The sequence below is a fragment of the Mucor velutinosus genome (assembly GCF_035048745.1).
Source record: "Mucor velutinosus strain NIH1002 chromosome Unknown tig00001544, whole genome shotgun sequence".
Taxonomy (NCBI): domain Eukaryota; kingdom Fungi; phylum Mucoromycota; class Mucoromycetes; order Mucorales; family Mucoraceae; genus Mucor; species Mucor velutinosus.
Genome location: NW_027041908.1, coordinates 977,238 through 989,001, shown reverse-complemented (window position 1 = coordinate 989,001; position 11,764 = coordinate 977,238). Strand labels below are relative to the sequence as shown.

The 11,764-nt window shown below is 42.6% G+C and overlaps 6 protein-coding genes across 6 annotated transcripts; 2 read left to right on the top strand and 4 right to left on the bottom strand.

Annotated features, from left to right (window-relative positions):
• Window positions 1-274: 274 nt before the first annotated feature.
• Window positions 275-809, top strand: ATC70_005630 (uncharacterized protein; the record flags this gene model as incomplete). The annotated part of the gene is made up of 3 exons (XM_064824915.1): window positions 275-446; window positions 500-717; window positions 774-809. The coding sequence occupies 3 exons, from the start codon at window positions 275-277 to the stop codon at window positions 807-809; spliced, it is 426 nt and encodes a 141-aa protein (XP_064680292.1).
• A 108-nt stretch (window positions 810-917) lies between these two features.
• SENP5 (protein desumoylation) lies at window positions 918-2,982 on the bottom strand (the record flags this gene model as incomplete). Its single annotated transcript, XM_064824914.1, has 8 exons — window positions 918-991; window positions 1,053-1,203; window positions 1,262-1,836; window positions 1,890-2,046; window positions 2,113-2,190; window positions 2,296-2,389; window positions 2,444-2,504; window positions 2,562-2,982. 8 exons carry the CDS (start codon window positions 2,980-2,982, stop codon window positions 918-920), a joined length of 1,611 nt encoding a protein of 536 aa, XP_064680291.1.
• A 364-nt stretch (window positions 2,983-3,346) lies between these two features.
• Window positions 3,347-3,724, bottom strand: ATC70_005628 (uncharacterized protein; the record flags this gene model as incomplete). The annotated part of the gene is made up of 1 exon (XM_064824913.1): window positions 3,347-3,724. The coding sequence occupies one exon, from the start codon at window positions 3,722-3,724 to the stop codon at window positions 3,347-3,349; it is 378 nt and encodes a 125-aa protein (XP_064680290.1).
• Window positions 3,725-4,077: 353 nt separating this feature from the next.
• On the bottom strand, window positions 4,078-5,744 carry ATC70_005627 (uncharacterized protein; the record flags this gene model as incomplete). The annotated part of the gene is made up of 2 exons (XM_064824912.1): window positions 4,078-4,547; window positions 4,643-5,744. The coding sequence occupies 2 exons, from the start codon at window positions 5,742-5,744 to the stop codon at window positions 4,078-4,080; spliced, it is 1,572 nt and encodes a 523-aa protein (XP_064680289.1).
• Window positions 5,745-7,144: 1,400 nt separating this feature from the next.
• Window positions 7,145-9,406, top strand: ECM31 (cell wall biogenesis and architecture protein; the record flags this gene model as incomplete). The annotated part of the gene is made up of 3 exons (XM_064824911.1): window positions 7,145-7,175; window positions 7,249-7,321; window positions 7,801-9,406. The coding sequence occupies 3 exons, from the start codon at window positions 7,145-7,147 to the stop codon at window positions 9,404-9,406; spliced, it is 1,710 nt and encodes a 569-aa protein (XP_064680288.1).
• Window positions 9,407-9,522: 116 nt separating this feature from the next.
• DRE2_1 (electron carrier) lies at window positions 9,523-11,715 on the bottom strand (the record flags this gene model as incomplete). The annotated part of the gene is made up of 1 exon (XM_064824910.1): window positions 9,523-11,715. One exon carries the CDS (start codon window positions 11,713-11,715, stop codon window positions 9,523-9,525), a length of 2,193 nt encoding a protein of 730 aa, XP_064680287.1.
• Between the last annotated feature and the right edge of the window lie 49 nt (window positions 11,716-11,764).

Sequence of the window (11,764 nt, the reverse complement as noted above, 5' to 3'; positions counted from 1 at the left end):
AAGTTGGTTCAAATACATGAACAAAAAGGGAGTTTGGGGTTGAGAGTCTCACTTTTTTTTTTTTTTTTTAATATTGGAATTTGCTTCCTTTTTGTGTGAGGTTCAAGCGTCCCGGGATGGATTTCCGCAAAATAGACTCTCCATTACCATCAAGTCCGCATCCTGTTTGTCCCAAAAACTGTGTTCTACCGTCACATTGGAATCCAGGTTTTCATCGAAAAAAGAACACCAACTACCCGCGCCATACGTGTTTTATCTGATTTGTATAGTAAAAATGGCTGACATCAAGGCACATTTGCTCCCCTTTTCTGTGGATAAAGAAGGAACCATCAACACCAAGCAGTACTTTAAGTACGAAAAGAATGAAGCAGATGAGCAGTACGAAACCATCATGATGGGCAGAAAGTTAGTGGGCCGTTCAGTTGCTTTGAATGACAAGACACAATGTAAGGCGTGTCTTTCTGCTGATGGGATCACAGTTGCTGATAGATCTCTATAGGCCTAGTCTATGAAAAGATGTCCTCTGACAGATACCAAGATGAGGAGGATGAAGAGATGGAAGAGACAGATGACGAAGAAGCGCAAGAAAAGATGCCTTCTTGGACAAGGACGGATAAATCCATTCAAGAGTTCATACTGTGGAAGAAGGATACAGCACCGAATGCCCAAGATCCACGCATCAGTGCCCTCGACAAATGGATAGACATATCAAAGGCTGTAAGTAGGCTGAAAACTGCCGTCTGATGGGTTAGCTGACATGTCGCCACTACTAGATCCATGAACCCATTCCTCTGCCAACCGATGTATAATATTCCTCGCTCTCATCTCTATAGATCATATCACTGCCATTCTACGCATTCAATAAACACAATCTCTACACGAAACACTGGATCGCATTTATTTTTTGATGATTTTTTTTAGATGGTAGTTGAGTATTTGTCGAGTCGAATATCCAAATGACGTCCACCGTACATGTAGCCATGAAATTTCTCTGTCATAGTGAGGATCAATATACACATAGCCAAGTCTGAGGGGATGTTCAATTACTTTACCTATCGCTTTCTCGCATGTCACCGCATCGTCAAATCGAACAAAACCTGACCCTTTGGGATGTCCGTTTACTGCCACAATTTCGGATCGAATCACGGGTCCTACATGTCTAAACAAATCTATCAAATCCTGCCAGGTGGTGGAGAACGGCAACTGAGAGAAAATCAATACATTGCAACGACACCGTACAATCACATCAATATCTACTTACGTTATTTACGAAAATTTGGTTATGGCCATGCGTTGGTAAATGAGCAGCAGGGCCGCCCACTAGACTCATGGAAGAATACATGGGTGGTGGTGGAGGTGGTGGTGGCGCTATTACTGCTGCAGTTGTAGTTGTTGCTGCATCTCCATATCTATACGCATTTTGGTATGGTGGTGGAATTGTGTCTACGAGGGGCTGCGGTGGAGGTGGTAATTGTGGGTGGTGTTGTAGTGACATGGCAGATATAGGAGGAGGAGGTGGTGGTGGTGGTGAGATAGTAGATGTCATTGTAGTGGAAGGCGTGGAGGGATCCTGATTGTAGTGAAGACCGCCATCTACCATGGGCAGTGGTGGTGGTGGTGGTGCTCTGTATAATGGTTCTCTGCTACTCATTGGTTCCAAATTCACTTGTCGTGTAATGGGAGGTGGTGGTCTACTACTACTACTACTACTACTACTACTACTGGCTTGAGGTAGAGGTCTAGGATTGCTTGTTGTCGTGGAAGCAAGTCTATCTTCATATCTGCCTTCCCTCACTTCCAATCTGTGACCCTGCCATTCGTATCCATTCAAGATTTCTACATATACTACAATAAGCTTACACCTTCACTCTGCTCATCAAGACACATACCAATTGCAATACGAGCAAATCTTGCATCATCAAAAATAACGGTGCCATGACCATTGGGTCTTCGAGAGCCTGGATCCGTATGAATATCCGTATGTAACACTCGGCCTGCCTTTCTAAACAAATCCTTCATATCCTGCCAGCTTGCGTTTAAAGGCAACTAAATGACAAAACCATGTTAGTAATTTGCATGAATTATCACGTCAATACCAACAACAACACTCACATTGCTGACATGGAGTCTACAATCATCAGGTGCTTCGCGGGGGTCTTTAGGTGGCCCTGAATGTTCATATTCACGATCCTAATCATGCAAAAAAAAAAAAAAAAAAAAAAAAAAAAAAAAAAAAAAAAAAAAACAAGCATCTGTCATTACACTTGGCATGAAATAAAAAACTAGCCGCCATACCTCTCTCACAAACACAGGTCTGCCCATAAATTCTGCCTTGTTCATTGTGTGAATTGCTCGTTTTGCATCTTCAGGATACCGATATTCCACTACGCTGTTGTACAACATATCAGGGCCTGAATCATCTACTCGCCACAGCTCCACTTACCCACAGCCTTTCGATCTGCCATTTGCCATTTTCAAAACATCAACATGCGCTACTTGGCCCGCTATAAAGAGAATGGATTTAGACCCAGTGGCATTCCATCCGATGACAGAGACATTACCTTCTCTCATAAAGTCCTTCAATTGATGCCAGGTCACTTCGAATGGCAAGTTACTGACATACACTCTGCAGTCTTTGTTGACAGGTCTGCGTCTCAAAGGGGGAGGTGGAGGAGATCTTGACCTGTATCTACCGCCACGGGGGGGCGGTGGTGGAGAGCGTCTATGATGGTGGGAGTGATGATGCGGTGGTGGCGATCTCGAATAGTAATGGTGGTAACTCCTGCTTGTGCTCCTGCCGTATGGAGAGCGAGAACGAGAACGAGACCTACGACGACGTGAATAAGATCTGGAGCGAGAGCGTGAGCGGGAATAGGAACGAGAGCTTGAACTTCTAGTTGAACGTGGTGAATAGGATCTTCCGCGTCTTGGTGAACGAGGTGAAGGCGACCTCAAAGCAGACGACGAGCTACGTTCACTCATGTTTCTCTTCTTTCAAATGATGGTAAAGGAAAAGAAACGAAAAAGAAAAACATGAAAATTTTGAGTTTCAAAAGCCCTTTTTGTAGTTGTGTGTGTGTGCGATGCCATCCATTTGCTTACATTAGCTTATGGTATGGCATCTATGGCCCTTTCATCACATCACTTGGATCTCGCTCAATGATAACGAGCAAAATGCACTTCTATTTTTTATTTTTATTTACATGGTGTTAGATACATTATATATAATTTAGTGTGTTCACCGGTCCAGCATACGCATCATGTCGCGCACCTTGATTTTTAAAGTGAATATGTGTAGTGGGAGATGATCAACATCCACAAGCGTTGGTATATCATGTCATCTTGATTACCGTCCGTTATCCGTATCCTTGAGTCTGACCCATGTTTGGCTTTCTTTTTCTCGGCCCTTGTTCATCTCTCCCATGATGGAGAATGTTCTCTCCCAATTTTGCATTGTATGTTCAGCTGCTTCTGCACTCTCTGATGCCGTTTCAATCGACTTTGCCAAATGTCGTAGATACGCTGACAGCTTTTCACTGAGTTCACTAATTCTGGTTGTTTCGTCCACTTCTTCTTGAAGTTTGTCAATCAAGGCAAGCCTTTCAGAAGGCGCAGGGTTCTGGACGACTTGGTTCTCTGGTTTGGCTAGATGTGGTGTATCAACGGCTTCGTCTTCTCTGCTGCGTCTTTTGTCAGCCTCTCTTCGTGATACCGTTCGCTTCATGTTGGCTTTTGTGTGTTGATGATGGTGGTGGTTGTTAGGTTGCAAAATGGCAAAAGAGTATATAAAATCTGTGGTCAGTTCTGAAAGAGATGTGTACAATATAAGTGCAAAAGCCGTCATGATTCACTCAGGTCGGGAGTACTGCTATGTAGCATAATGGCCTCTGGTATAGATTGAACATCTCTCTCCCAACGGAGTGCATGCTCAACATATGCTGGATGAATTTTTCTTCATGTGTAAGAGCAAATGTAGTAGGAGTCTACGTAGCCATCGACATTTGACTACATAGTACTACCCAAGTATTCTGATTGAACCTGCTTTTTTTTTTTTTTTATTCATAATGGTGAAAGATATTACATTTCTCGAAAATACACATTTTGATGCTGCTTGGGATCAATTGCGTTGTTGCCATTACTCATTATAGGTATATTTGCGGTTTGTTGATAAGTTTCCCTGGCTGTAGGATCCATTGTGGTTGATGAGGTGATGATCGCCTCCATGTCTTCCGCTTCGCTTGAAGAATCATCGTCCTTGCACAATTCCTCATGCAGTATACCGCTTGTAGTAATGTCAAGGCACTCATTATAGCTTTGATCCACCAATTGATGAGATAAAAACCAAAATTTCAGCGAGTATTCTGGATCAATCACCCAATTTCTGGTATCTCGCACATCGCCGCCCATAAATACAGTATTTTGTGTTAGAAATTGAAAGCAATCGTCCATATTGTAGTAGTCCTGGAATATAATCATTCGGTCTCTGATGGAGGCTCCTGGCACATAGTCGATGCGAATATCATGAGGAATCACTCTTTGTAATGCAGCTGTATAGATTTTACAGAATGAGTGCCGCTTCGATTTTTGTGCACACACACACACACACACACACACACACACACACACACATGAATTAACTTACTCGGTAATAAAGCAGCTGGTGTCATACTGCCAAGAATACTGCCAAGTTTCAATTGAAGTCGCAAAATGTGTAGAGCTTGCAATGTTGGCATATTGATGATATCCTCAGAAGTTCTAAGCACAGGTGGTTCAAGCAATACGCCTACCACAGGCTTACGATTGACCGCCAATACTTGATTGCTTTGTGAGGAAATGCTGTTGCTTTCCTCGTTCGCTGTACTATTGGTAGGTGATGAACTTGCATGCTCATCCATTGCTGAAAAAGTCGGTGATGAAAAATATCTATCCCGTCTTGCGTGTTTTGTAGGTGGTGATGGCAGTGATGTTTGAGGCGTTGCTGCTGGTGGTTCCAATGGCGATGGCGATCGGTTTGGGTTAAATTTCTGCTTTTTGGCTCTAGGGAAGCTCTTTTTAGGTTCCTGGGAATTCTTGTTGATAGTAATGATGTCTTGAGATACGTAACTTTGATACGATGTTGAGCTGACATCCGTGCTGTTGTTGTTGTCTGTCTTCTTCTTTTGATTTTCAAAGGCATTGAGTTGCGATGTATTGAAAAGAGCCTTGTTAAAATCCACAATACATTGATTTTCGAGAATCATATCCAGAAGTGCAGGTGTCTGATAGGCTTCATTCACAATGTGTTGTCCATAAGGCTCATACACTGGCTTTTTGTATTCACCATGGCTGTTGCTGGGGATGATGCGAGATTCAGTCCAAATGTGGGGAACCGATCCGCGATGAATGAGACATGCCAAGGTCAAATGAAGCACACATGCTTTCAAGTATTTCGCTTCGTACTGAACAGATGCTAATTGCTTCTTCAGGCTCTTGATTTCCTCGCTGTAATCTCTCCACTGCTTTTCTTTCTCTTCTCTTCTTTGCTGTTCTCGCTCCCGAAATGCTTTCTGAGCAGCTCTGTTTTGAGCTCTTCTCTCTTGAATCGTAGGTGGGTTAGGCTTTCTTCCAGGCTTCTTTCTTTTTCTAACTCTCTCGCCATTTGCATTTTCTACACCGAAATCACATTCTTGGTCGAAATGTTGGAATGAAAATCGACTCTGTGGTGGTTGTGGTGGTTCGCTCGAAGAAGAAGAGGCAGCAGACATGATTGTGTTGTATAAATAAAAAGAGGTGAAAAAAGCTTTTTTTTTTTCAGAGGGAGATGAACAAAGGCTCTGAAACTTACCATTGTGCAGTGAGCAATTTATACCGGAGTTGCCTGTGGAGCGTATACTACCATTTGGAGCCAAGTTTTGACAAAGGTGATCACGACCATATTTGTGCAAAGGCATAAATGCATTTCAATTAATCAGCTTGTTTCCCAAGGAAAATAAACTTACATTTACATGTAAGTCTCCGTTCAATGTTTACCCTGTCAACATCTCGACCATGCTAAACGACATTCAATTGTTCTTTGAAGCGGTAGATGCTGGAATCAAGCGCAGCATTGTTACGCACATTCAATTATACGAGGGGTCTCAGGCACAGCTTCCATATCCGTCTCACCTATGGTTGCGCTGATTATACCTTCCATCCTCGGTTAAATCATAAACCCGCTATTAAGCAACTCTAATAATACGTGGATTACCTTATTGGGAACTTTGTGTTTGTACTGTATTTCCACCATCAATTGGCCACTTTTTTTTTTTTTTTTTTTTTTTTTTTTTTTTTTTTTAGCCTCAATTGGTCACCTAATAAATTTATCGTATTAACTGTCTTATCGCAACTCTTTATGTTGTTTTTTTAACGAATATGGATTCTAACATAGCCTTTTATTGCGAAGATGGAAGATGAAGTATATTTGACGATAAGGGCAATAACGCAACCAGCGTATGACGAAGACCCTTCCTTTCGTCTCAAAAAAATTAACTGATCTCAAAAAGCTTGTCAAAAACAACACTTATTCGGAATTGCACTCAATCGAAGAGGCTGATGTTGACATGAAAGAAGCAGCAGCCAAAAAAGAAAGGGAAAACGAGTACAATGTATATACAGAAAAGGATCGGCTACTGTATCTCTATTTCGTTTTTCAAAAGGGCATGAAACATAAGAAAGCTGCGGAGGCTGCCAACGTCAATCAGCATACTGCACGAAAATGGAAGCAGAAGTATCTACAAAATCCTGACGAATATATGCCTCACAAGTTAGCGAACCTCGTTTCTTCTCGCCCTGTGAGTCAATTAGACGACAGACACAAAGATCACTTGACCAGTTTTTTTTTTATGAGAACAAAAGAGCAACTATTGAAGATGCTGTCAACAGCCTGACACAAAGCTTCGCAGATCTTCAAATTAAAAAAAAAAAAAAAAAAAAAAAAAAAAGGATAGCCGAGTTCATGAGAGATGAATGCAATCTCTCCATCAAAGTAATCTCTAGACATCCGATAAAAAGAAATAGTCCTGCTGTCATCGAAAAACGGGCTGTTTGGGTGAAGGAGTGGCTAGAGAAGGGGATGATTTACCCTCAAAACTGTGTGTTTTTAGATGAGTCAGGATTCGACATAAACATGACCCGTGGAAGAGCTTGGTCAGCTGTTGGTAAGCCTACTGTCGTAGAAATGCCCTCAGAGAGAGCTGTATCTCACAGTATTGGGAGCTATCTCTTCCGCAGGCGTAGTAAATATGTCCATGAGAGAACCGGGCAACGTAGAGAGAAGAAAGTGTTGTGTAACACCATATCAATGGTATAAAGATCCAAGCATCCACATCAATAAACGTCAGTTTTTCTTCTTCCTACATATTATAGTGGTCCCTTTATTCATGAACAATACAAAAGGTAGTCGGAGCGACTAAGCGTAAGGCACTGGGTGATAAAGTGTCAGTGCCTAACGGAACTACTGGTGCTCACTATATGTACTTCATTGTTGACACAATGGATATTACGGACACATTTCCAGATATGCAACGGTATCATATTGTTATGGACAACGCTCCTATACATGTTCCTGCTTTGATTGATCCATTAATCGCAAAACGCGGTTATGTTCCGGTTTAACTTCCCCTTATTCGCCTGAGCTCAATCCTATTGAAGATCCTTGGGCTATTGTTAAATCAAACGTTAAACGGCATGCATTGAAAGACACAGAAACTCTGATTAGTAGAATAATTGAGTCTTGTGAAGAAGTTCCTCTTCAGCATCTTCAAGATTGTGTTCAACATTCAGTCTTACCATCCTTCTTACTATCCGTCTTACCATCCGTCTTGCCATCCGTCTTACTATCCGTCTTGCCATCCGTCTTACTATCCGTCTTACCATCCGTCTTATTTCATCCGTCTTATTTCATCCGTCTTACTATCCGTCTTACTATCCGTCTTATTTCATCCGTCTTACCATCCGTCTTACCATCCGTCTTGCCATCCGTCTTACTATCCGTCTTATTTCATCCGTCTTACTATCCGTCTTACTATCCGTCTTACTATCCGTCTTACCATCCGTCTTACTATCCGTCTTACTATCCGTCTTATTTCATCCGTCTTACTATCCGTCTTACTATCCGTCTTATTTCATCCGTCTTACCATCCGTCTTATTTCATCCGTCTTACCATCCGTCTTATTTCATCCGTCTTACTATCCGTCTTACCATCCGTCTTACTATCCGTCTTATTTCATCCGTCTTACTATCCGTCTTACTATCCGTCTTGCCATCCGTCTTACTATCCGTCTTATTTCATCCGTCTTACCATCCGTCTTATTTCATCCGTCTTACTATCCGTCTTATTTCATCCGTCTTACCATCCGTCTTATTTCATCCGTCTTACTATCCGTCTTATTTCATCCGTCTTACTATCCGTCTTACTATCCGTCTTACTATCCGTCTTATTTCATCCGTCTTACTATCCGTCTTACTATCCGTCTTATTTCATCCGTCTTACCATCCGTCTTATTTCATCCGTCTTACCATCCGTCTTATTTCATCCGTCTTACTATCCGTCTTACCATCCGTCTTGCCATCCGTCTTACCATCCGTCTTACCATCCGTCTTACTATCCGTCTTATTTCATCCGTCTTACTATCCGTCTTACTATCCGTCTTGCCATCCGTCTTACTATCCGTCTTATTTCAACCGTCTTATTTCATCCGTCTTACTATCCGTCTTACTATCCGTCTTATTTCATCCGTCTTACTATCCGTCTTATTATCCGTCTTACTATCCGTCTTATTTCATCCGTCTTACTATCCGTCTTATTTCATCCGTCTTACTATCCGTCTTATTTCATCCGTCTTACCATCCCTCTTATTTCATCCGTCTTACCATCCGTCTTATTTCATCCGTCTTACTATCCGTCTTACCATCCGTCTTGCCATCCGTCTTACCATCCGTCTTGCCATCCGTCTTACTATCCGTCTTACTAACCGTCTTATTTCATCCGTCTTACTATCCGTCTTACTATCCGTCTTACCATCCGTCTTACTATCCGTCTTACTAACCGTCTTATTTCATCCGTCTTACTATCCGTCTTACTATCCGTCTTACCATCCGTCTTACTATCCGTCTTACTATCCGTCTTATTTCATCCGTCTTACTATCCGTCTTACTATCCGTCTTACTATCCGTCTTACTATCCGTCTTATTTCATCCGTCTTACTATCCGTCTTACTATCCGTCTTATTTCATCCGTCTTACTATCCGTCTTACTATCCGTCTTATTTCAACCGTCTTATTTCATCCGTCTTACTATCCGTCTTACTATCCGTCTTGCCATCCGTCTTACTATCCGTCTTACTTTTTTTTTTTTTTTTAATTGTTTTTATTGATTGCTCCGTGTAAGTAGGTCTCTAGGGCACTACCAAGAGGCGGGCGCAATTGATATGAGATTCAGTTATATTTAGGATAAAGCGATAGATGACAGGAACAGATGATAGATGACAATTGTGATTAGAGAATTACAATTGTTTGTGAATTTCAGTTTGGGCATCTAGTTGAAGAAGCTCGTTCTTGATCTGCTGGACCACATCGATCCATATAAATGGAGTCGAATGAAAGATCATACGAACTTGAGCTCGCCAAATGTTGCCAAGTGTTACCAGTACGACCGTGTGAGCAGTGGTGTACGATTTGGAGACATATTTGATGTTTACAAAGTCAAGAGAGGAACAGGCTTGGATAACATCACCAATCGAAACGGTTGGCCACAGGAATTCAAAGATGATAGCTTTCCAGATGGATACCTTACTGGAACAGAGGAAAAGCAAGTGTACAACATTTTCTTCGTTACCACAGATCGGGCAGAGAGGTGACTCAGCTATCTCAAAGTAGTGTAGCAGGCGTTTGGTCGGGATGGTGTGGGTGAGGAAGCGATAGATGACATTACGGTGGACAAGGTTCAGGGACAGAGACCAGAAGAAATTCCAGTTGGACCTGGCGATGCTGAAGGTGTGAGCCTCGATGCATGCTGTGCGGAATGTTCTGGTTGAAATCTGTCGTGTGAGTCCTTGCTGGCTGTTGAAGTCATAGGAGTCAATGAACGGCTTAAAGGAGATGTCGGTTGTGCGATTGGTGCCATCCTGAGGGGGTTGTAGCATGAGGTGAAAGTACGGTTGGATATGTACTTTGTTCTCGTTGATTTGCTTCAGGATTTTCTTGCAAGCGCGTCGAATGTCAGCTGGGATGGTTGGTGCTTTTCGTGCTTCTAGTTGCAGAGGTTGGTCAGGATTGGGTTGATAGAGATCCTTTACTTGCAACTGAGTGGCCCTAATCGGCATTTTGGAGACAGTGGCAGACGGCTGCAGAATGGCTTTGACAGGTAGGATTGAGACGGTAGCAATATTGAGGTGAACTGGTTCATTGATGCGTTTGAGGCGGTCAACTGATTTGTAGATCATTGTTACCGTGTTGGTGCGTTGTTTAGTGAGACCAGTGGCTCGTGTGAGGGGAAAGAGCAACGGAACCTGCACATGCGCACTCTGATTTTGCTTATTCACTAGCATGACCAGCATGAGATCTAGGATGTGGGGCGAGTCAGAGGGATGGAGGAGCGGTTGAACCCAACGAAAGTATAGGGCTGATTGTTGCAGAGCAACATCCAGAACACCTAATCCACCTAATGGCTTCGGCTTGGTCCATGTGGCCCAGGGGATAACAGGAAAGATGCCTTTTCGTAGAAACTTGGTGCAAATGGACTGAATAGCTTGAACATTACTTTGAGCAAACGGAGTTACTCGTAGTACATACCAGCATTTGGACAAAATCAAACTGTTGAGCACTGTAGCTTTGCCAACGACGGAGAGACTTCTTACACTGTGGATTTTGGTAGCTGTCCGGAGATTGTCGACAAGACCACCGATAAATACTTCACGTTGTTGAACCGATTGCAGCAGAGGAAACCCGAGATAGATCACTGGATTGGAATCCTTGTTGGATGTGAATTTTGTGATATTCATTTCTGAGAGTCGTGCTTGCCAATATGACCATGTGTTTTGACCAGAGAGCGAGATAGCTTCGACCTTGTTGTAGTTAATCTTGGCATTGGTTGCATTGCAATAGACATCTAAGTGGTACTCGAGTCTTGCCAGATCAGGAAGGTCTTGAACAAATACAAAAGCATCGTCAGCGTAACATAGGATTTTTGACACATGAACTAAAGGGTCATTAGCATTATAGTTGGGATAGTCAGTTGCATACTGCATTTGATAGCCGTGGTATAATGGATCATTGAGAATAGACCGCAGAAAGGGTTCAATAGCCAAATTGTACAAAATAGAGGAAATGGGGTCACCTTGCTTTAAGCCTCGCAGCTTGGGAACATCTTCGGTAAAGTAACCATTCACATTGATGCGCAAGAGATTTTGGCCCATCATGTTGATGATGCAGCGGACAAGATTAGCAGGGAAGCCGTAAGTAATGAGTGCAGTTTGAAGGTACGAGAGGTTAACTCGATCGTACGCTTTTTCCTGATCAAGACTAAGGTCAATTACTTTGGGCATTTGGTGTATCACATTGTTCTTCTTGGCCAAGTTCATGGTTCGTTCAGCATCTTCCATTATGACCTGACACCGCAGAGCGTTTTGGGCAATGAACCGCCCAGGTACGAAGCCCGCTTGGTTCTCGTTGATCAGTTGCTTAGCGACTTCCATCATTCGATGATTAAGCAAACGTGTCAAGAGTTTGTAGTCAGTGTTGCAGAAG